At 43.2% G+C, this 25,014-nt stretch overlaps 2 protein-coding genes across 7 annotated transcripts in view; both read right to left on the bottom strand.

Moving 5' to 3' along the window:
* The window catches only part of fgd4a (FYVE, RhoGEF and PH domain containing 4a), a gene marked incomplete in the record, with an annotated part of 72,944 nt that extends 68,564 nt beyond the window's left edge, over positions 1-4,380 (bottom strand). Inside the window, 1 exon segment of the mRNA XM_036126782.1 lies at positions 4,019-4,380. Coding sequence (XP_035982675.1) covers positions 4,019-4,124 — 106 coding nt within the window.
* Positions 4,381-5,736: 1,356 nt separating this feature from the next.
* bicd1a (bicaudal D homolog 1a) overlaps positions 5,737-25,014 on the bottom strand; it is a 40,870-nt gene continuing 21,592 nt past the window's right edge. The window contains exons 3-10 of one of the 6 annotated variants that reach the window (XM_036126760.1): positions 19,191-19,343; positions 17,263-17,754; positions 15,471-15,863; positions 13,260-14,018; positions 13,016-13,167; positions 12,692-12,911; positions 9,742-9,827; positions 5,737-7,664 (exon numbers count right to left, since the gene is read on the bottom strand). In XM_036126760.1, the coding sequence (XP_035982653.1) occupies positions 7,544-7,664; positions 9,742-9,827; positions 12,692-12,911; positions 13,016-13,167; positions 13,260-14,018; positions 15,471-15,863; positions 17,263-17,754; positions 19,191-19,343 (2,376 nt within the window). In that variant the 3' untranslated portion in view covers positions 5,737-7,543. The remainder of the gene's footprint in view (positions 7,665-9,741; positions 9,828-12,691; positions 12,912-13,015; positions 13,168-13,259; positions 14,019-15,470; positions 15,864-17,262; positions 17,755-19,190; positions 19,344-25,014) is intronic. The other 5 variants (XM_036126762.1, XM_036126764.1, XM_036126768.1 and 2 more) reach the window with 5 other exon arrangements.

Raw genomic sequence — 25,014 nt, 5'->3', positions numbered from 1 at the left:
GAAAACAGACAGGCTTTCCAAGTCTGAGATTTAACGGCAGGAGGCATCATTACCACAAAGACGTAATGGATCACAAAAAATGACCTTCATTTTCTGTTAAATTTATATATTTTACTGTTATTAAAAATGTCACGGCTCTTCCATTGTTACGTTTTATTGAGTTGCTTTGTTGACTGATCCGGGTAAAAAGAATTAGGAATGCACCGACGGGAAAATCTGGGCTCATACTGATATTATTATTGCTGTAATGGTCAATAACCGATATTACACATTATTATAATGTTTCCCTTCCCTTTCAACGCCGTGAAAAATTACCACACCGCTGACGTTGCTTCTCTGCTTCCGTAAAGACATCCCACAATCCTGCGCTGCATCACCATCGCTGTCACATGACCAAACGAATGTTCCCATCGGACAATGCCGATGTTAATGCCGATATATTGTACATCCCCAGAAATAATGTTTGTGAAATCTAAGACTGAAGCACATTAAAGGTACAATAAAACACTTTGCAGTAATCATGTGTGTCTATGGGATGAGTAAAAATCCACGTTAACATCAGAAAAAAAACAAGATAAAATTAACTGGCAGCCTCAGAAACAAGCCTTCGCTCTTAAATCTGTCCTGTTTACATGCTAAAGAAAACCTTACAGCATCCCTTCTTATGTTAATTTATGTTAACGTGCAGAAATGGGACTAAAATGTAACCTTTAAATGTGACGGTGTTTAAAAATGTTTCAGCAAAGTAAGTAAATGTATGAGTCAGTAAATTCACTGCTGCATACAGGGCTGGCCCAAGGTTGTATGGGGCCTTGGGCAGGATTTGATTTGGGGCCCCCTTCCTGTGTAAGGATCACCACCCACAGCGGAACCAGTGAAAAGGGGCCAAATTGGCTGAGCTTAAAGCAATCACGTATAATTAGTTATTATTTACTGAGATGTATTTGAGAACAAACTGTGTTCAAACAGAAAGATAAGGTTAAACTCAGAGCGTCAGATTGTAACACACCAATCAAACTAGGAAGATTGTTTTAAGCACTTTTACAAAGTATAATTGCAAATTCTTTTGAAATCTTAAATTTTCAAAAATCTAAAAAAGGATAAATCTATGGTCAAGCATTTATAGGAGGCCCCTGACGGTTTGGAGGCCCAAAGCAGTGCCTTGGTTTGCTTCTGCCTTGGGCCGGCTCTGTTTAAACGCATCTTAAACTTATTACTGTTCCTAAAGCAGCTCAGTAAGCAAACGCATCCCTCTTCAATGATGTTCTCATCGATAAAATACAAATATAGGCATTTTAGAGCCATTTTTTTTACAGGAGTCTTAAAAAAAGTGCTGACCGCTAACAAATTTAGTTTGCCACCCAACATCAAAAACAACAATTAAATTGTTGTTTGTGATAAAGCTTTACAGCAAACCACAGAGAATAAAAAAAAACGAACAATTTTAAGCCACAACGGAATGAGCTGCACAACAGAACCACTATAAGCAGAACCGGCCCGCGGAGGACAGTGAGAGGGTTTAGCTCAAGATGAATGAGCATCAGTGGAGCGAGACAATGCCAGCGAAAGCAGGCAAGCAGGCCACACAGCTCCTAATTCATGCAGTCCCACTGCTCCTTTCTGAGCCAAGAACAAGCAGCTTCATTGTTGAAGAATGACCCAACTGTCTTCACAGCAACACCAGCACTAAACTACAGTACAAGGTCCAAAGACTGAGCTCTAAAAACTACATTTGCTGGAAATACCTGCAAACTCAGACTAAAGAGGCCTCAGCTTTGTCCAGAAACTCATTCGCTGCTGTTCTGGATTCATAACTCCTGCACATTTTCATACTTTATTTCTGAGCGGATTTGTTGTAGAGTCACATTCTGCTGCCGCTACGGCAGTCTCTTCTGGCTTACACATTGACCAGCTTTACACAGAGCCTGAAATCTTTGACCAATCTTCTTCTGAAAACATTCAGGTTGGACGGAGACCATCTGTTTTTTTAAGTTCTGCCACTGAGTTGGTCTTTGACTAGGCCATTCTAAAACATGAGCATGCTTTGATCTAAGCCACCCCGTAGCACCGCTGGCTGTTGGTCCAGGGTAGCTGTCCTTCTAGAAGCTGAACCTCCACCCCAGTCTCAGGTCTTCTGCAGCCCCATCTTGCATTTATCTCCCTCCATCAGCTCTGTTCAGCTTCACTGTCCTTGCTGAAGAGCACTGAAACCTACGGGCTGCTTCTGCGACGTCTGCCTGCTGTGTTCCTTAGTCTTCATCATGTCGGATGTTCTCTAATGTTCTCCAACAAACCTCTGAGGCCAGAAACAGAACAGCTGCATAAATACTCTGGTTAAAATAAGCCTCACTGGATTTACTAATTAGCCGACTTCTTAAAGTGTTGAATTCTCTTTACAAGAGGGAAGGTGCCATGAAAGCAAACAGCACTTTAGATTTTTATTGGGAAAAAAATCTAAGAACCACGTATCCTTATTTTTATTCCTTATATTCTTTACAATTATGCACTACTAGGTATCGGTCTGCTGTGTAAATGTTTTATTAAGTAAAATAAAGTACAAAAAAAAAAACGAAAAAAAAGAGAAAAAAAACCCCTAAAGTTACTCATTCATTAGCAGTAAAAGTACTACCAAGTTTTGCTTCAAATGGGAGAGAGGTGGCCTAGTGGTTAGAATAGGGTGCTGCAAAAATCCCTAGTTTGAATCCCACAGACTGCCACTCTGGGTCCTTGAGCAAGACACTTAGACCCAGAACGCTACCCGGGGCACCGCTCAGTGGCAGCCCACTGCTCCCTGAGGGGCGGGGTAAATGCTGAGGACACATTTCATAGGAACGCACATTGCAATAAAGATAATTATTACAGAATACAGCAACTCTTTGAAACACTAATTTCTTTTGTTGTTAACTTGAACAAAAATGTTTTACAGTGTGCGTTTATGCAGACTGCTGCATAATAATATATATATATAAAAATTTACAGACATAATGGCACATTTCTGAATAATATCTATCTATCTATATATATATCTATATCTCTCTCTCTATATATATATATAAAAATAAATAAATAAAATAAAAATTCAACAGAACTGATCGTTGCCAACAGAAACCTCAAAATAATTGAGCTAAATAAGGAACATTTCCTCAACGTTGTATTAATCTCCAAAGAAACAGATCAATTCTTAATGCTTCATATCTTTGGTCAAACAGGATAGGAACAGAAAAAGGTGTGCAGAGTCTAAAGTACTCATTGTAATCGTTGGTGACGTTGCAACACACAGAGCAGCTATATGCTGATCAATGCAACCTATAGGAGTGGGACTTTAGCCATATTCACCCAGGTAACAATATAACTTCCTGAGTCGGTTAATAAGCTGTGAGTGGAGCAGACCTTATGGGACCATAGATGTCACCTTCTCTGAGCATTGCTCTTATCAGCCAGAGAGAAAAGTTCAAGTCAAGAGTGCAGTTAAAACATCCCCAGCAGCGTGTTTACACAAGTAGGAGTTCCTAGATAAGGCTGAATTATGTGAGCTCTTCCTGCCTCAGATGGTCGTGCCCGGACAAAGCAAACAGACAGATTCAGAGAAATCTTCACTGTCAGAGCGACTTGGTCTCAAGACCAGCAGCTGCATGTTAGTAAAGATCCCTCATGAAAAAAAGTTTGATCAGTTTTTAATTAATTAAAGCTGGAACAGAAAATACATTAAAGGAACAGTTCCCCCAGAGTTCATTGAAGAAGAAAAAGTTCCAGAATTTCATGATGTCTAACATTAGGGGAAAAAGCTGCCCTGCAGCCTGCAGGTTGAGACTAGACTCTGAAACCTCTCATACCTGACAGCAGTGATGTGTAAACAAGGCCCGTAGGTGGGCTGGCGTATAAAGCTCAGGCTTTTCCAAGCTTTCCCAACCAGACTGGGGAAAACGCAACAGTGATTTTAGGAATGTTAATCAGCGAGAATGAGTTTTAATTCCAGTAAAGTCTGAAAACAGATGAGAGGAGCAGAGGTGGAACCCACCTGCCGCAGCTCGTCCCTGCGCGCTGCCCAGACTTCGCTGCTTCCTCCGGAAAGCGACCCTGTTGAAGCCCTCCATTTTCCTCTCCTCCGGACTTTGCTCAATCATCACAGACCTCCGCCGACGAGGGCGCTCAGCGTCGAGCACAGACTGAGAGAAAAGTGCAGCTGGAGAAACGCGCTCCCCTCTGCTCAGCAAACCCAAAGCCGAGTCCAGCAGCTGCGCAGCGGCAGCGCATGTGCGTCACCGGTCCCGTCCCGGTCCAAGACGCGACTCCCAACCAGCGAGCACCCACGGGAGTTCCGTAACAGCGTGAAGAGTCTCAGCCGGCCAGCTGGATCCTCGGTCTCCCTCCAAAGTCACCTTGATGGGGGTGTTGCTCTGAGCCCCGCCCGCCGCTCAGCGCAGCGCCCCGGCGGTAGCGGCGCGCAGAGTCCCTGAGTTTCCAGATCAAGGCTTTTGATTTTAAACTGAGAAGTTATGAGACTAAACCACTTTTTCCACACGTAGTCACATTAAAATCACGAACTTTTATATATTTAATGATGAGTTTAGGTGACAGAGAATAAATTGTAGGTATTTTTTAACGGACAACGCTTGGAAAAGTTTTGGTTGCATTTGTTTTCAGTCTTTTTTACTCTGAAATAAAACCCGTGCTGCCAACCGCCTCCTGAAATCACGCACTTAGTAAAAGTCCACTTTTTGATTTCTGTGCTTTTTTGTCTCTCTTGTTGTGTCTCTGTTCTGTCTTCTGTAACCCCAGTCGGTCGAGGCAGATGACCGTTCATACTGAGCCCGGTTCTGCCGGAGGTTTTTCCTTCCCGTTAATGGGGAGTTTTTCTTCCCACTGTCGCTTCATGCTTGCTCAGTATGAGGGATTGCAGCAAAGCCATCAACAATGCAGACGACTCTCCCTGTAGCTCTACGCTTCCCCAGGAGTGAATGCTGCTTGTCGGGACTTTGATGCAATCAACTGGTTTCCTTATATAGGACATTTTTGACCAATCTGTATAATCTGACCCAATCTGTATAATATGATTGAACTTGACTTTGTAAAGTGCCTTGAGATGACATATTTCATGATTTGGCGCTATATAAATAAAATTGAATTGAATTTTTGGACACGTTCAGCACAGGGTTGGGTTATAATATGTACAATCTCACAGAGTTCTGTTTAAAGTGTCATAAACTGACAGGTCAGACCAAGGGACCAAAATCACTCTGGAGGAGTTGCAAAGAGCCGCAGCTCAGGTGGGAGAATCTTGGACAGGACAGCTGCTTATCCGCACCACCAATCTGTCCTTAATGGAAGAAAGTCACGGTTGAAGCCACTAGAAGTAGATGCTCTGGTCAGATGTTACCCAAATGTGACCTTTCTGGCCTCCATGCAAAACGTTGTGTGGCAGAAAACTGGATGGAGCTAAATCCAGAACAGTGGAAGAAAAGCAGGTAGAGGCAGCAGGAGACCTGGGACTGGGGTGGAGGAGAGCCACCCTGATCATACAGCCAGAGACAGTGTTTAGATCAAAGGGGATTCATGTTTTAGACTGGCCTAGTCAAAGCCCAGAGCTAAATCCAACTGGGAATATGTGGCGTTTCACTTCTGTGGTTCACACTTTTATTTTACGGTGGTGCAGGGAAATGGACACAGATATTGCTGCTTCAGCAGTTTCACCCGTCAGCAGTTTTCTCTGGTTTAAAAAAGCAGAAAAAGCAGAAACAAAGGACAAATCTTTTATTTGTTTGTGTAACCAGTTTAACACTGTCTCAAATGGTGGAGAAACTATAAAACCCGCTATATTCCAGCATACTGCAAGTCCTCCAGTCAAACCACGGCTTGTTTTTAGGGATACGATGAGTCTCTCTCTCTGCCTCCGTCCACTGCTGTTGTGCAAACAAACCAGGAGAGGTTAATGAGCCAGCTCGGATTCAGCTGCTGCCTCAGAGCCACACGTTTTCATCACTCCATAGTTGCAAAAGTAGCTATCTGTGGTGTTAAACGAAGACAAATAAAACAAGTGAACAGACTGAGCAGGAAATTAAGTCATTACAACCACTCATTCTGGCTATTTAGGTTAAGGTTTTAACTCCGTGATGCAAAACTAAACAGTCAATGCAGCGAGGAGATCTTTAACATAAGAGATGCGGATGTTGGAAAGGTGCAGAAAGATGCGCTACAAACATTTTAGCATTTGCAACATGTTCTCTGTGTCCAAACAGAGACGATATTTGAATTGTGTCACATAAAGTCGTCCCTCTTCTGTCTGGAACACTGAGTTAAACGCTTTGTTTAACCGTTCCAGGAAGCCTACTTACAGAAACGGTCCACAATTGAATGCAGATTTGCCCCGGATCAGCCTGTTAGCCCTGCTGCTGTATTGCTCTAATGCATAGTGCAGAATTGTGCTTGTACTGTACTGCATTCTGATTGGGAAAAGCAAAGGGACACAGCTGTGAAAACCAATAAGCAAAGCGGCAGCGGCGTTTTTCCTCACAGTAGGGAAAAGAATCATCACCATGGCTGTGGTCGACTGCAATAAATACTCAGTGAGGACAATACAAACGTGTACATTACAGGGACCTTAACGCAACATGAAGAGTTCTCCGTACGCTACCTAGGATCCCTTCGCTCTGTGGTCTTTTAAACCTGTGCAATTCAAAAGGAAAAATCCAAACGCATCTATTCTGCTCAGTTTCTGCAAACTGAGCTGCAAACATCACCAGGAGCTGCTGTAAAAAATAAGGCTTCAATAAATAAACAATAAGTGGTATAAAACAGTCTTTACGTATCTAACTTCAAAACGTGTTAAAATAATTCATAAACAAGCATTGCAAGAAAAAAGAAGAAGAGCTGAACTCGAAGATTTCCCCCTGGTTACTCTGCTGGACCTGCCCTACGCCGTGTCTCTAAAGGCTATTTCATAAAAAGAAAACTTCCTATACGGTTTCTGGTTGTTATATTCAAACAATGCTATATGGTTCAATTAGGCAAGCTTTTTTTTTCCTAGAAAGAGTCTGATCAAATGTCTGTTTATGTTGAATTTTGATGGAAGACAACAAAAAAATAAATAAAAACGGACCATGTTGTGAGTCTGCTAAAACCGATCGCTTCTTCTCCGCAGCAGGAATGAATCCTTATAAAAATAGAAGACAAAAGAAAGATAGAAAACATACGAGCAATAATAAATCCCACAAATAAACGACAGGTAGTCAATAAATTACTCATAAATGACAGTGTGAACTAATCTAAAGATTCCAGTTCAGCATCTGTGGCATCTCTGCCTGCGTTCAGTTCTCTCGTTACGGTTTCCGCCGCAGGAAGCCACATCCAGGAGACGGGAGCGCGTCCTGCGTCTCGTCTACGACCCAGGTAGCCAGGGGGCCTGCCAGAGCCGGCCATGTCGAGCTTGGTGAGGGGACAGAGTCCGGCGAGCGGTGGACTGCTGGGCCCAGGGAAGAGGACCGTCTCTGCCTCTGCATGGCTCCTACCAGACCAGGGCCGGGGGTCTGGGCTGGGGGCGGCAGGGTTAGGTGCCGGGAGGGTGGGTCTGGTGGGCCAGGCAGCTACGTGGGTCGCATGGGGAGAGAAGGCTGCGACTGCTGGACAGGACCGCTTGGTATTCCTGGAGGTCTTCCAAAAATCTACGACTGAGCGAAGACACAAACAAGAAGATTTGTGAAAACAACAGTTACTGTGGAATAAAAAGGCAGGGAAATACTGCTGAAAGAATAAAAACGCAACATCTGACATATTTTAAAACAAAAAGGATGGGGAAAAAGCTTAAGACATCTTGGGAAAGAGAGTTTGGCTTTCCTGTAAAGAGTTAGGCTGCTTGCAGAAAATAAAGTGGTTGACAGCAGCTGGGCTTGCTGAGCACAAAGACGGGAAAAAAAGAAAACCCGTGTCTGGCTGCGCCTTTATCAGCCGATTATCCAAAATGCAATTTCCACTGTGAGAAATCAACCCTGAAGTGCAGATACAGGACATCATAGAAGCTTTCAGACCCGTTGAACTTGTTCACAGTCTGTCACGTTACAAACAGAACCTTCAGTTGGTTTTAATTGGGATTTCTTTTTAGCCTAACAACACAATTTAGCACATAAAATGGACGGAAATTATACAAAATGCAAATGTCATGGATTTGTATTCAGTCCCCCTTGACTTTGATACTGTTAAAAAAATACCCAATCACTCGCTTTTAGAAGTCAGCTAACCAGAAAATAGAATCCAGCTGTGGGTAATTTAGTCCCACTGTAAATATGAACCCAAGAAGCAGCCAAAAGGCCCAGAGTAACTCTGGAGGAGCTGCAGAGATCCGCAGCTCAGGTGCGAGACTCTGTTGACAGGACAAATATTAGTCTTTCCCTCCACAGTTCTGGCATTTACAGAAAAAGGGCAAGAGGAGATCCATGGCTGAAATAAAACTACGACAAGTCCAGGTCACAGTTTTCCATAAGCCATGATGGAGACTGTTGAAGGTGCTGTTGAAGGTGAATTATTTGTCCAACACTCAAAACTCTCTGAGCCAGGATGCTAACGCTGCTCATCAGCCTGAACAAAACATCTCCACAGGGAAACATGGTGGCGGCTGCATGGATTCGGTCGTTGTGTTCGTTCAATGGAAACAGGGGGGCTAGTCAAGAGTTAATGGGAAGAAGGTTGGAGCTAAATCCAGGAAAAACCTGAAAGAAAACCTGCTGCAGAGGTCCTGAGACCGGGGTGGAGGTTCACCTTCCAGCACGACAACCACCCTTTATACCTCAGACAACCTGCAGCTAAAACCACAATCAACTCTGGGGGCTAAATACAAATTCACACCGCACTTTTCAGATTTTTACCAGCCAAGAATCGTAAAAACCATCCAGGAGTTTTCTTCAACTACGAATTGATGAACTTCTTCGTTTTTTTGCAATCCCAGTGGAAAAGCTTCCAGTTGTAATGTGACAACAAAAAGTTCAAGAGGTGCTAAAACTTTTGCATGACTCCACTGTGCGGTTCTGACGTGTTTTTGTACAACAGGTGAGCAGACTTAGCCAGACACACTGAAAATGGCAGCTTGGTGTTTACTGGAGAGAGAAATGAGAGCCGTGCTAAATCCTCTCATCTCAGCTGGGAAAAGCTGCTGAAAAATGTGTTTTTCTGAAGTCAAACATTTCCTTTAAACACCATCAAAGACAATGAAAAGTCGTCTCATACATCAGGACCAAGTACCACGTGATAACAGTTTGATTTTAAAGCGCAGCTGGAAAGAAAGACGACAGGAACACAGCAGATATTAAACAAAGGCCTCGATTTGCCAAATGTTGCCCTGATACACGTCCAAGATCTCTGCTTGAATGAGGAAGGAAATCTTCTTCACTGGGTTGGATGACATTCCCTTTTAACATCACAAATCAGTCAATTTTGTTTTTGGACGATTTCAAAATAAATTGCTGCGAGGCCACTGACACTCAACACTGAAAGCAACCATTGTTCTTTGACAATAAATAAGAAGTCCAAGTTCAAAATGAAATAAATAAGCATCTAAAGAGCACTGCCATGCAAGATTATACATGCAAAGTGAGAAAAACCTTCAACGCTATAGTAAAAAAGAAGGAATTTTAATGCATTGTGATGCTACGTTTTATGCTACGTGAATATAGAAAACATGCAGGACCAATCATCTAGATGCAGAAGTGCTACGAGGAGAGATGTGAAAAACCAGCAGGTTCTCTAGCTTGTTACCTGCGGGCTAGGGAGGCTCTCCCTCGCCTTAGTTGTGGGGAGAATGTCGGTACTGAGGCAGAAGGCTGCTGACAATCTACAAAAAACTGATAAATTAGACAGATATACAGAGTGGTGACACTCGAGGTTAGAAAACAGGATAGCAAAAGCAAAACAGGAGCATGACTCCATCCATCAGGAACAGGCCAGAGGTGCTGTTCACAGAAGCTCTGCACTGATTTCATTCTTTAAACACGTATCCAGCAACGGCTGCATATCAGTCCGCTGCTTAAACGAGGCAAATGAAAGCCTCAGCATGAACTCTCCTGCTCACACAGGCTGGACCCAGTTAGTCTGCCTGAGCAGAGTCAGAAAAGAGCCAGGAACACAGACTCAGCTGATTATGACAGAGAAAAACACTCAAAGATGACACCATCCAGTGCTGCCATCTAGTGGTGTGAATCTGTAACTGGCAAACAGGTGTCTGCCTTGCTTTGTGCATCGATAACCAGCATGGAACTGGGCCTTTTTAAAGTATAAAACATATAAAGATGTCTGTCGTGCTCCTTAAACTATAATTATAATTAATATCACTTATTTTAGGCAAAGTATTGATAAAATAATCTCGGATATTAGATCCAAAATCTTCCACAAGGAGGTGCTGTGAGTCTGATTCTGCAGCCATTTTTGGTTCTAAAATATTCTCAATAAAGCAAAAATACAAGACAACACAGTTTAAATAGAAAATACCGAAGTGTGGAAATGTTACGGCAGATTCAGTGCATTAAAAAATATATCCATACCCTTTGAACATTTTCAGATTGTGTTGCATTGTAAACATACATACAAGTTTTTTTTTAATTTGGATGTCACATAATTTGAAAAAGTTCAAGGGCTGTAATATGGAGGCTGAGCGGCTCTGTTTCTGGTGTTTGCAGCTTCTGGTATAACAGTTCATGTGTTTGTGTAGCTTCCTCTCCTCGTTCTCATCTTCACTCACACACTTTTCATTAATACGTAGACGACACGCAGCTCTACATCTAAACAGACGCCTTCCTTTCTGGAGGTTCCCTCCACTCTCACTACCGGTCCAGGGAAGTAAAAGCCTGGATCAACGGCAGTCCTCTCCAAATAAACCGCCCAAAAACAGAAGCCATCTTAGTTTTTTCTCCCCAAGTCCCCTACAGTCGCTAACCTCGCTGTCAGATCATCTTGGCCCTCGTCTTATGTTTGAAACTCACATCCAACGCCTCAGTAACACCTCCGTTCATCTCTAAAACATCTCTGTCCATTCCTCTGAAAAACTGAAAAACTCATTTTTACAAAACTCCATCCAAACATCTCCAGAAACATCAATACGTACAAAACAGTGAAACCCGTAACCTATCTCTGTCCGCATAGAATACAACGTTTTCCTTCTCACCCACCATTCATAGGTACTGATCTATCCCCCCCCCCCCGTCCCCCAGACCACAGAGTTTTAAGAACCGACTAATGACCTTACAAGGTTTAAGTGTATTTCTAATTTAATTTCCTTTTAGTTCCTGTTCTATTACTTTTAGTTGTTTTTATAGCACACGTTCAATAAATAAGAAAAAGATGCACAAATCTGGCCAGAAATGAATATGAATACACATACAGTGGCTTGCAAAAGTATTCATACCCCTTTAGCTTTTCCACATATTGTCAAATTACTACTACAAACATAAATATATTTTATTAGGATTTTATCTGAAGGACCATCACAAGGTGGTGTATAATTGTGAATTAGAATGTTTTTATACAGTCTAATTCACCCTTTAATAAAAAAAAAGAAAGTGTGCTGCACAAAAATATTCAGCCCCCCTGATTGAATACTTTATGGAACCGCCTTCTGCTAATATTCCAGCTTTCAGGGTTTTTTTCTACCAGCTTCTAGTGGCTGAAATTGTTGCCCATTCTTCTTTGATAAACAGCTCAAGCTCAGATTAGATGGAGAACGTTTGTGAACAGCAGCTTTCAGTCCTTGCCACAGATTCTCACTTGGGTTTGGATCTGGACTTTGACTAGGCCATTCTAACACATGAATGTTTCGTTTTATACCACTGTAGCCCTGGCTTTAAGTTCAGGGTGGTTCTCCTGCAGGAAGGTGAACCTCCACCCCTGTCTCAGGTCTTCTGCAGACTCCAGCAGGTTTTCTTCCAGAATCACCCTGTATTTGTCTCCATCCATCTTCCCATCAACTCTGACCATCTTCCCTGTCCCTGCTGAAGAGCATGATGCTGCCACCACCATGTCTGACTGTAGGGGATCATATGTTCAGAGTGATCTGCAGTTTTAGTTCTCTGCCACTCATAGCGCTTTGCATTTTGACCAAAAAGTTAATTTTTGGTCTAGTCTGACCAAATCAGCTTCTTCCATATATGCTGTGACCTCAACACGGCTTCTGGACTTCTGACGGCTTTCTTTTAACAACAACTTTCTTGTTGCCACTCTTCTATAAAGACCACATTTGTGCATGACTAACAGTTGGCCTGTGGACAGATTCCTCCACCTGAGCTGTGGATCTGTGCAGTTCCTCCAGAGTCACCATGGGCCTCTTGATGTCTAATCAGCGCTCTCCTTGTTCTGCCTGTAAGCTCAGGTGGACGTCCTTGTCTTGGGGGGTTTACAGGTGATTCTCTTTTCATTTCCAGATGATGGATTGAACATTTCTCCATGATAAATCCTTTTATAGCCTGAGCTGCTTTACACTTCTACTCAACTTTATCCCTGACCTGTCTGGTGTGTTCCTTGGACTCCATGATGCTGTTTGCTCCCCAATATTCTCTTAAGCGACCTCTGAGGCGGTCAGAGATCAGATCACACACAGGTGGACTCTATCAGGCAGCTTCTGAAGGCGACTGTGTGCACTCAGAGAAAAGGGGAATGAACACTTTTGCAAGCCACTGTAGAGTAGTTTGAGACAGTCGGTTTCATGCAGGGTACGTACATGACTTACTTTGGGTGGGCTGCTTTTTATCTTGGGCACCTTGGCGCCGCGGCCACGGTGGATCTGCTCATGGTCAAACTCCAGGTCCTCCAGCCGCTGCGTCAGGGCCAGCTTCTGCTGGATGGCCATCCGCAGGAGGGAGTTCAACGTCTTCTTCTCGTCCTCCGCCGCAGCCAGCTGCCTCTGCATCTCGTCCAGCTGGGTGACATATTCGTCACATCTGCAGAGAGACAAAAGCTCAGCATTAAGGTCCATTAAGGCTAGTCCTCTTTGCATTTTCTGCTTTGATTTCACAGGATTTGTGCATCAGGGATTTTCTTTCACCTTGTGGCGAACATGGCCCTGAGAGAGGAGAAGGTGGCGGCGTCTTCCTTCAGCGCCTTCAGCTCGTTCCTCAGCTTCATCATGGTCTCTGTCACCATTGCCTTCTCATTCTCATACTTGCTCTTCAGGTTGGCCAGGGCATTCTCCGCTGTCTGCCAGAAACACAACATTCAACCGGTGTAAAGAGCATTCGGCGAAAAACATTCCTCACATCCTCCGGCGCTGAGAGAAAGAAGGTTTTCACCTGTTTGTTTGCCTTGAGGACCAGCCGCAGCGTGGCTATCTGCTCTCTCTTGGTGCTGAGGAGGGACTTGAGCTTCAGGATCTCCTCCATGCAGGACTCCTTGTCCTTGTCCAGCATGGTTGCCAGCTCTCTGGCTGCAGCTCTCTGCCTGGACAGCTGCAGCGAGCGATCCACGGCCCTCTGCAGATGCTTGATCTGGTCTCGGATGATGGCGTTCAGGTTGTAGATGTTCATCGGCTCCCTGCGCAGGTCCCCGCCCGAGTCTGAGGGCACCGGAGACGGGCAGCGGGATATGCTGATGGATGGAGATCCGGGGATGTTGTGGATGGGGCTGCTGTGGCAAGACGACGAGTCGGCCGGGTTGATCGCCGCGTTGCTGTGGTGGGCGTCTCTGGAGGGGGAGTCCATGGGACTGCGCAGGGAATCAGAGGAGCAGGCGGCAGACGCTGCAGCGAGGCGCCGGGCCAGGCGAGGAGAGAGCAAAGCTCGAGGATCTTCCGAGCCTTTGAGGCTGCCGCTGCGCGTGCTGCGGCTCTGCCGGTAGTAGTCCAGCATGACGCGGTTTGGAGTCTCGTTGTTGCAGAGACAGACGTGGTGGTAGAGCTGCGCCAGTTCCTCGCTGAACGTCACCAGCTCGTCCTGCGCCGCGTTCAGCATGCTCTGGCTCTCCGTCGCGGTGTTCGCCGCGGCTCGGAGCTCGGCCTCCAGGCCGGCCGCCCTCTCCCGGCTCTCACGGCAGCTCCGCTCCAAATGGGAAATCTGATTTTAGGAAATCATTCAGATTATGTGCCGTTTGATACGGAGTATCTGACAGCAGACTGACAATATCACGATCTGTTATCTTGTCACAATAAAAAAAAGGTACAGTGTCACGTTAGAACATTAACTAATTTATAGAGCAACACAAAATAATGTATACTTGTTAGGTGGAATAATCCAAAGAAATCATGCATGGTTTTCAAATAAAAAATGAGTTATGCATTTGTGTTCAGCCCTCTTTTCCCTTAATTTATATTATATATATTATTCTCTTCAGGAGTCACATAATTACTTTATAACAGAGTCTCCCAGAGCTCTGATCAATCCATAATGTGGACCTGGAGAGAGGATGGACCTCCTGCAGACTTACCAGGACATGGACGTCCACCTGGACTGACAGGCTGGACCAGGAGAGCATTGATCAGAGAAGCAGGAGGACCATGGAGGCTGTGGAGGAGCTGCAGAGATCCACAGCTCAGGTGGGAGAATTCAATTCAATTCAATTCAATTTTATTTATATAGCGCCAATTCATGAAACATGTCATCTCAAGGCACTTTACAAAGTCAAATCAATCATATTATACAGATTGGTCAAAAATGTCCTATATATAAGGAAACCAGTTGATTGCATCAAAGTCTTAACAAGCAGCATTCACTCCTGAAAGAGCGTAGAGCCAAAGAGAGAGTTGTCTGCATTGTACATGGCTTTGCTGCAATCCCTCATACTGAGCAAGCATGAAGCGACAGTGGGAAGAAAAACTCCCCATTAACGGGAAGGAAAACCTCCGGCAGAACCGGGCTCAGTATGAACGGTCATCTGCCTCGACCGACTGGGGTTACAGTAGAATCTACTGACAAACCATTAACAGAAAGCAAGATAAGAAACCTGTTCCCTACACATTACCCAGAAAACGCCCTCCTTATGTGGAACACGGTGGTGGCAGCATCATGCTGTGGGGACACAGCGACAGAGACAGGCTGGTCAGAGTTGACAGGAAGACGGACTGAGATAAATCCTGGAGGAAAACCTGTTAGAGGCTCCAGAAGTCTGGTGGAGGTTCACCTTCCACCCTGAACAGGGTGTAGATCAAAGTATTTTCATCTGTCTGGATGGCCTAGTCAAAGTCCAGGCTTGAATCTAACTGAAAATCTTTAAGCAAGGCTTGAAAATTGATGTTCACAGATGCTTCCCATCTGAGTTTGAGGCACTGTGTAAAGAAGAACGAACAGAGTTAGCAGCCTAGATGTGCAAAGCTGCTTCTGACTCCGCAGGGCTGAAAAAAAATGCCTGAAACACCTTTCAGATTTCTGTGGAAATCATTTTCATTGAAAACCACGCATCGTTTTCCTTCCACCTAACAGTTATGCAGTCATTTGTGTTGCTTGATCACATAAAGCCTTAATAAAACAAACTGAAGTGTGTCTGAGGTGGGAGAAAAGTGAGGGGGTCACCTGTTCAGTCAGCGCCTGGACTCGGTCGTCGTTGTGGCGGTCTCCCTGCCCCTCCACTGCCTGGTTGTACTTCTCCTTCAAAGCCTTGAGCTCCGCTTTCAGGTCGATCACCTCCGTCACCGCCACCTTGTACTTACACTCCAGGATCTCAAAGCCGTGGATGTCGGGATCGTGGTGGCTGTTGGAAGACGGCGACGGGGAGCCGCCGTCAGGCTTCTCGCTCTCCTGCGGGTCGTCGAGCTCTTTGTCGGCGTTGAGGTGCTTCAGGGCGTTGACGTGCTCGGTGAGGCGATGGACGCGCTCGTTCTGCTCCGTCAGGGCGCCCTGCGTGTGCTGCAGCTGGGTCTGCGACTCCTGCAGGTTCATGAGCAGAGACGCCTTCTCCCGCTCCACCTGCAGGGTGGAGAAAAAGAAAAAGAACGACTCGTTGCCCCCAAGCTAAAGATGTGCGAAAATACACGTTTTTTTTTTAAGTAGCATACTCTGAAATATTGTTTGTCTCAGTTACCGTTGTTTAAACTTTGGAATTATCGTTCCGACTTGTGATTTTTACCAGACAGTTATTTTATTCAACATGTCAGCCTTACTTGAAGAGCATGTTCTGCTGTTTTTACCGATTTAAACAGCCGGAAAGAAAAATGACCTCCAGGTAAGCAGGAAGTCACAGATTACTCGTTAATACAAAAATGCTTCACTTAAATTTATTTCAAGGAGTTACGTAATGGATGCGCCAATAAGGAGAGCACTGGGAATTTTGCACACACTTAAAAAAAAACAATAATAATAATAATAATAATAAAAAACAAAAACCCATCTACATAAAAAATGTATCATGGATAAATGGACCTAAACCCTAACCCTGCCAGAAATAAAACAAAGACATAAAACACTAATGGATTTAGTCTTTTCAAGCCAAAACCTTTATATTGTTTTTATATAATTACTTTTTGCATAGTTTAATATTCATAACAAAAAAACACGTTATGAATGATACGTTTTGACTGGCTAACCCTCCTCCAGTTATTCCACAGAAAGGAATAAAATGACCACAGAGTTAAAATGTCTGCAGTGGAAACATTTCCACTAATCTAGCGGACAGGAATCTCATTCCCAGCGTCCCACTGGACCTCGGCTAATGGTATTTTTGGTAAATGTTTAGTCATAACTGTATTTGATATGGATGATAGGCTAATGTACGGTTAGAGTGTTTTCAAATAGGATGTTGGTATAAAATCAAATGTTAACATTTTATTTTTATCTGAGCTGGTGGAGTTTATCACAACCTAAACTATTATGGTTATGGACTTAAATAGATGTGAACCTGTTGGTAGGATAGGTAAATATCCAACGATATTTAGCTTTTTTTCTGTTCTCAAATTGTTCCTATTTAGTAATTTTCTCTATTTAACTGCCAATCAGCTACTTCTCTAAAAGCTGACATTTAACCTGAGAAGACAGACACGTCTCTCCTCTGATCTGCTGTGTGATGGTGTTTTCCTCTCCACTGTCGCTTCATGCATGCTCAGTATGAGGGATTGCTGCAAAGCCATCAACAATGCAGACGACTGTCCACTGTGGCTCTACGCTCTTTCAGGAGGAGTGAATGCTGCTTGGAGAGACTTGATGCAACCTGCTGGGTTTCCTTAGAGAGGAAACTTTCTCACCAACCTGGAGGATCTGATGGAATCTGACTTTGGAAAGAACCTTGAGATGACATGTTTCATGAATTGACGCTATATAAATAAAATATAGCAGAGCATCGTCATCATAGCTTGAAACACATGTGACCCACCTGCAGCAGCTGCTGCTTCAGCTTCTGCATCTCGGACAGGTTAAGCTCGCTGAACAGGTCCGGCACCAGGCCGTCTGCCTTCCGGCCCGCTCGGTAATCGCCGTTCGTCTTGGCCAGCCCTGGGCCGTGGTGCAGGTGGCCGTTACAGCGGTTGCTGTCCTCCATGTTGCCGTTAGCGGCAGGGATGGCGCTGCCGTTGGGAACGTTTGTCCCGCTGGTCTCCTCTGCGAACTTCAGACCCTCAACTCCGGTGACAGTGAGCGCTAGATGGGCCCCTGCTCCGTAGACGCTGTCGCTCAGGCTGATGTGGTGGGCCAGCTCCTTCCTCAGATTGTTCTTCTGCTCGCGCTCCGTCTTCAGGGCGTCCAGGGCCTCCTCCAGTTGTCCTTCTGAGATTTCCTTGAGGCGCAACGCATCTTCCAGCTGACTGTTGAGAAGCACGGTCTCCTCCTCCAGCACTTTGATCTCATGTTTCAGCCCCTCGTACTCCACCTGGGGCAGCGCACAAAAGGACAAAATAATTACTCATTTGATTTTTAATCACTCAGTTCTAGTACAAAATAAGAAAATAAAGAAGTACATTTTTACAGCCATAAAGCACCAGGGCTCCTTTACACTTTTCATGTCAATTTTCCAGACTTCATAGATTTAAATTTCCAAACATTCTCCAGAAGAATAAATCCCCAAAATCACAAAGAATTTAAGGAAACTATTTCTACAGTGATGAGGGTTTAAATATGGAGATGGATGGATTGATAAATAGATGGATAGATAGATGGAGGTTGGATAAATGGACGGACGGATGGATGGATAGATGGACAGACAGATAGATAGATGGATGGATGGATAGATAGATAGATAAATGGATGGATGGATGGATGAATGGATGGATGGATGGATTGATGGATGGATGGATGGGTGGATGAATGGTTGGTGGATGGATAGATGGATGGATGAATGTATGTATGGATGGATGGACGGACGGATGGGCGGATGATAAATAGATGAATAGATGGATAGATAGATGGATGGATGGATGGATGGATGGATGAATGGATGGATGGATTGATGGATGGATGAATGGATGGATGGATGGATGGATGAATGGTTGGTGGATGTATAGATGGATGGATGGATGGATGGACGGACGGATGATAAATAGATGAATAGATGGATAGATAGATGGATGGATAAATGGATGGATGGATGGATAAATGGATGGATGGATAAATGGATGGACAGACGGAGGGACGGATAGATGGATGGATGGATGAAAGGATGATAGATGGATGGACGGACAGATAGATAGATAAGTGGATGAATGGACTGAACTTTTAAACGAAAGTATCACAAATTCGTCTTTTTCCAAACTTTCTGGATTCTCCAGGATTTTCCAGACTTTTTAGAATCCTGGAAGAACCTCAGCAGCTCTAAGTTTGACATCTGACTTTATTCAGACTTTATTCTGACTTTATTCTGACTTTATTCTGACTTTATTCAGACTTTATTCAGACTTTATTCTGACTTTATTCAGACTTTATTCTGACGCTGACATTTCTGTTCTTTGAGGGTTTTTTTTGGAAAGAAGCCATTTTCTGTTGCAATGACCGCAGACACACCTGAGTGCATCAACCACGCCTCGTCCAACAGAATTCATGCATTTGACCAAAGGGTGGAGAGCAGATCAGTGAGAAGCAGAGTTTGGTTCATTCGACCTGAATCTGCTGCAGAGGACATTTAGACGCGTGACTCGTTCACTCCGTGTAAAGCAAAGCTCGGTGATTCTGATGACATTAAAGGATCACATTTCCATGTGACGGGTAAAGTGAGAATGGATACATGTCATGAGTGGGTGAAAAGCAACACCGTAATGACGGGCAAACTCTAACCCAATAGGAGAATAAAGTGTTGATGATCATCTTTGTAACCTGGCTCTGCTTGAGTGTGGAAACCAGTTTCTGCAGGGTGATGTTCTCCTCCTCCAACTCGGTGTAGTCCTGGAGCAGCCTGGTCTCTCTGAACTTGTACTCCTTGATCTCCTCCCTCATCCTGCTGCGCTGCAGCTCCAGCATCTCGTTGCTCTGCAGAAGAAGTGGAACCAGAACACCAGTGGGGGGGGGGGGGGGGGGCAGGAAACACAAGGAGAGACAAAGGACAGCATTCAATATTCAATAGTCCTTTCAGCTGCTGATTGGATGGTGCAGGAATACAAACAGGTTCCCCAGAAAACGACTCTACTTTAAAATATGTTGCTGGTGCAGCTAACATGTTGACGTTTGTAGTCTCAGGAATTACAAAAATTTGCACGTTATTTATCTGATCAGCTGTTCTGGCTCGCTTGAACATCAGACAGCAGACAATTAGAGCGGAAAGCAGAAGATGAAACAGGACTAAAGGTGTAGGTTAACCTGCGACTATTAGGAAGAGAGCTAAGATAAAGCGAGAAAAACAAAATAATGAAACCTTTGCAGAATATGTGAGCCTTGTTTTTGGTGCAGAGCGGCCTGCAGCTCCCCTGCAGCCCTCTGGACCTACAGTTGGACAGAAATGCTGAGCCAAAGACAGTCTGCAGGGTGAAGACATTTATAGCACTGAGACCTCCATAATGTCTATATATGGATGGGTGTTGCTTATAGAAGATAAAGAAAATCATAATTAAAAGCTAAGCAGTGATGTTTCAGCATCAAGCTTTATACTAATGTAGCATTAATAACAAGTCAATGCAAACATAATAATTTATAAGAAATTAATATTGTGTGTGTTTTAAATGCAGCTCCTGTCATGTCATGTTTTGTAGTTTTTGGACCGAAAAGCAGGCGAGAGCTATGGAGCCGCATGATGAGATGATAATTTATTGAAATATGCAGAACTTACAGGCCGGCAGGCAAAACAAGGATCAGTAAAACAAGAAGGAGCTGACCAGAACAGAGGCAGCATAACGGAGAACCTGACAACGAGGAGAGGAGGGAAAGGCAGGTGAGAGTAATTAGGCTGCGGGAGAGAGAGAGAGAGAGAGCGACGATGTAACTGGGACAGAGCAGAACAGAACCTAACAGAACCAGACAGATCCAACAGATCAGCTGATCCAAAATGCTGCAGCGAGAGTTCTGATGAAAATCAACCAGAGAGATCATATTTCTCCTGTTTTAGCTTCCCATCATTGGCTTCCTGTTAAATCAAGACTAGAATTTAAAATTCTTCTTCTAACGTATAAAGCCCTTAATAATCAAGCTCCATCATATATCAGAGCTCTGATTACCCCGTATGTTCCTAACAGAGCACTTCGCTCTCAGACTGCAGGTCTGCTGGTGGTTCCTAGAGTCTCTAAAAGTAGAATGGGAGGCAGATCCTTTAGCTATCAGGCTCCTCTCCTGTGGAACCAACTCCCAGTTTTGGTCCGTGAGGCAGACACCCCGTCTACTTTTAAGACTAATCTTAAAACTTTCCTTTGTGACAAAGCTTCTAGTCAGACTGGCTCATGTTCCCCTGAGCTACCTCTGTAGTTATGCTGCTATAGGCTTAGGCTGCTGGAGGACATCAGGGCCTATTTCTCTCTCTCTGCTGAGTTCTCCTACTGCTCTCCAATCTGCATTGTTTGTTGTTATTTCAGCTTTTAACTTTTTGTTCTCTGTCATTTTTCTCTTCATAGAAGGTACACCTGGTCTGGCGTTCTGTTAACTGTGACATCATCCAGAGAAGACAGATCATCCACTACTACCATCTAATGTAGAACAGATTACTGGATCAATGTGTGCTTCTGTGCATTTTGTCTGTCTTATTGTGTCTCTGCTCTGTCTTCTCTAACCCCTTTCTGTTCTCCAAGAACCGTTCACAAGGTTGGAGCACACAGAGATCATCTTTTCAGCTCAAATGTTCTGGGTCATGTCGGATGTCTTCATTCTCCTCAGCTCATCCTACAGTCTTTGGAAGAGAAACAGGCCCACAACAGCATCACAGGATCTCTGCCGTGCTTCATGGGGGCCATGGACTAATTTAGGGATTTTCTGCATAGTTTTATGTCAGATTTATTTAAACGGTTGGATGCAGAAAAGCTCCACATTGGTCTGACCAAAGCATAAAGCTCCCAGTTAAAATCCCAGCACAGTTTGACTAACTGCACAGATTTATGTTTGTGACGGTGGGACAGAAACATCTTTTTTGTCACATACACAGCAGCTACTGGTTGTTACTGATGACAAGGCGACCCTAAGATACCATCACTGCTGCAGTTCTCTAAATCTGTGAGATTGGCTGCTGGTGGTGAGATAACCATGGCTCTGCATCTGGCCTCATGACCAGAGGATAACAGAATCAGGCCTGTGTCACAGGATATTTATTCCCCAGGGAAACACAAAATCACAGATTACTAATTAGTGGTTCCTAGGGCCTCTGATCAATGTAAAAACAAAAAGTAAAGACCCTTTCCTCTAGTTTCCTTTCCTCTACTGAGTAAAAGTACAGTTAGATTCTCTTGTTTTTCCCCTTGGGATGATGCTACAGCACCTTTTAAATATCTTAATCAGCAACTTTGTGCGTTTCTGTATTTTAAAATGGGGAAAAGTCAATGTGGACTTAACAGGCCATCATATCATGGACTGATTCCTGAGAATCCACAAGAACTTCTGCCCACAAATGGATCAGGCTAATTGTTGGGGCAATAACTGGCTGGGCTAAAGGCCTTGTGTGCAGCTAATCTTTTCTGGGCTGGGTTGGTGTGAGCAGAGGGAAAGTGGTGCTGGTACCCTAAACCCCTCTGAACAACACAAGAGATCTGTCTAATTATGGTCATTAAGGCCAAACTCTGCAGTTTTACCTTCAGCCCATGTTGCTACTGGACTCATTTTGCTGCAGATTTCCCTAAAAAGTAATTGTGAAGATAAATGAACCTTTTCTTTAGGTGTGAGGTGTGTGTCTGAACAGCTGCTACTCGTGGTGAAAGAGCCACTCTTCCTCATTACTGGGCATCGTGTCTGAAGATGAGGATTTCAGAGCGAGGCACAAAGCAGCTCATACACCTGCCCAGAAGTCATGCACTGCAAAAAGAAAACTAAAAGTAAGTAAAGGTCCTTGAAATGTGTGTATTTGTCATTGATTTGAGCAGGTAAATAGGATCTGCCAATGGAATTAGTATTTTGACCCTTAAAATAAGAGGATTAGATATGCTGCACTTAAAATAATATGATAGAGATTAATTGTTCTTATTTTAGTGCAAGAAATTCAATTCCATTGGCAAATCACCTTATTTACCTGCTCAAATCAAGGAAAAATAGACTAATTTACTTTTAGTTCCCTTTTGGTGTTGGTTGAGAGAGGCAGCAATCATAAAATAATCTGTTTATTCCTAACGAGCTCCAACACGGGGAAGACTTTCCTTTCACAGTGTGTTGTGATTTCAGCCTCTGCAGTAAAGTCCAGGTCCGTTCTGTGAATGAGTGACGGAGCAGCCCAGCTCGCTCTGTCCCTGCACATGTGCCGAGCTCAGGGCATTTCTCTTATTCCCCAGCTTAGCTCCGGATTTGCCCCCCACAATGGGGTCGTGGCCGTGGTGTCTGACCCCAGGTTGAACTCCCCGCCTGCGACCGAACCTGCTGCTGGTCGGAGGCACGAGCTTTCTCTATGAGAGTCTTTGTCAGCCTGACCTCTTGACCTTTGCCAAATCTTTGACCCAATTAGTTCAGGAAAGACCCGGTGGCAGAAACTTGACATTCAGCAGCATTATGCAACATCTGTTGATTTGCTTCACATTAAAAACATACCTTGAATCCTTTAAATTTCCCTCATGTTGCAGTTCTGTCTGCTGTGAAAACATCTTGGTTAAAGATTTACCTGTGGAGCTGAATGAAGGACAACGATGGTAAAAAGCAAACACACCTCAGAGAATGTTGGCTTTTACATGCATTGTGAATATCTAGGGTTATTTGGGTGTAGTTTTCACAAACCTCTCAACTTTGTATAATAACGTGGCACAGGTTGAAGTTATATCTAAATAAATTCACAGGCTGAGTCGTTTCTTTTTGCCACAGCTGCTTTATTTACAATTTATTTTGTTAATTTAGCAAATGTGTTTAGAGCAACGACCTCCTTTAAAAGTATATAGCTACATCACTAAGATGCAAAGATTTCTGTGCTTTCTTTGATAGATCTTTTAAAAGTGACAAAATGTATAAATATACAATTAAAATACAGAGATACACGAGCATTTTAATACCTGATAATGTTGCAAACATTAATAAAAAGGAATTGTTTTTAGAGAATATTTCTGTTATATACAGAAAAAAGGTTAAACTGCATTTGTAGCTGATCTATATGTTTTTCTTTAACATTTAATTACATTTTCACATTAAGGGGTTGTGTCGTGCCTTATTGCAAAAAGCAGCTTTGTTGTATAATTGTTTCCGTGTTTAAGGAGTTTGGAGAATTTTGTAAAAAAAACACATGTACAGCAGACGTTCTGCAGGTCTCAGACGTTCCACCACACCTGAACCAAACAGCGGATTTATTACCCGGTTCTGCAGGTTCTGATTATGACCGTTTCATTGGATTCAGGCGAGGGTCGACCAGGAAACCTCTAAATATTCAGGACCAAAGAAAGCTCGTGTGTCTTTTCATACGGTTTGTAAATACCAGCTTTATGACGCGGTTTAAAAATCATTTTCTGTAGTTACAAGAAATATTTAAGGCTTGATTTGAAACAGAGAACAGAAGGCAAAATGTTTACAGTGTATTTCCCCATATTCTAGTAAAAGCAGCCCAGTTTTATAGCTGTGTAGTTCAGACCAGGGGTCAGCAATCTTTACAGCATTAAGAGCCATTTTTGTCTTTGGTCCAGCTAAACAGCATTTGTTTAGAGCCACACAAGGTACACGACCCTTCAAAACAAAATAGCTTAGTTTACAAAATCTACTTTAGGATAATTGTTTGGATTTTTAAATTAAAGAAAAAAAAATTTGGTTGTTGGGTTTTAAAATGGAGAAAACCGATGAAATGTTCACAAAAAGGAATTAATACATTTTCATTTACAGAACTTTCATGTTTAAAAAAGCAAGTCCTATAAGCAAGTAATTTCCATCTTAAAGACAAAAATAAAAAATAAATAAATATTCCCTACACTTTTAGATTAAGAAACTGCGTAGAATAACGTTTTACATTTTAAAACATAATATCTTTATTGTTGTTGGACGAGCACATACAGCTCTGCAAGTTACATTACCCCCCCTCCCGGTTAAGATATTTGGTAATTTATTTAATTTAAGAGAAATTTTGACTTTTTACATTTTTTAAATGGAGAAAAACAAAAACTTTTGCAGTACCAGAAAATAGAGGTAGATCTCCTAATTGAATCTGTTTTAATTGTTTATTCGATGGCACTTTACAATAAGCCTCCCTTCATAGAAGCTTATAAATGATTAAAATTGCATCTGTAAACACTTTATAAATCAATGTTTATTATGCATTAATAAAGGGCCAGAAAAAGACAAAACTTATGGTTTCTTGCCAAATAGTGAGCCAAATCTATATTTGTGTAAAATGGTTCAAATTCTATACATTTCAGGTAGAGTTGCTGTTCTAAATATTTCAGTCTAATGTACAACCTTGTAAGCTCCATACGTATTTGGAAACATAATTATGTACCATCTAATTCTCTACTTTATCACTGCATTATGAACATAAATATCAAATGTAGCCTTATTTTAAAGTGTTCACCATGACATAAAGAAGAATATCACCTGGTGCAGAATTATGTCTTTTTTT

Source organism: Fundulus heteroclitus, chromosome 2 (genome assembly GCF_011125445.2).
Source record: "Fundulus heteroclitus isolate FHET01 chromosome 2, MU-UCD_Fhet_4.1, whole genome shotgun sequence".
Taxonomy (NCBI): Eukaryota; Metazoa; Chordata; class Actinopteri; order Cyprinodontiformes; family Fundulidae; genus Fundulus; species Fundulus heteroclitus.
Note: the sequence above shows the minus strand (reverse complement) of the source record. Positions and strands in the feature narration are given on the sequence as shown.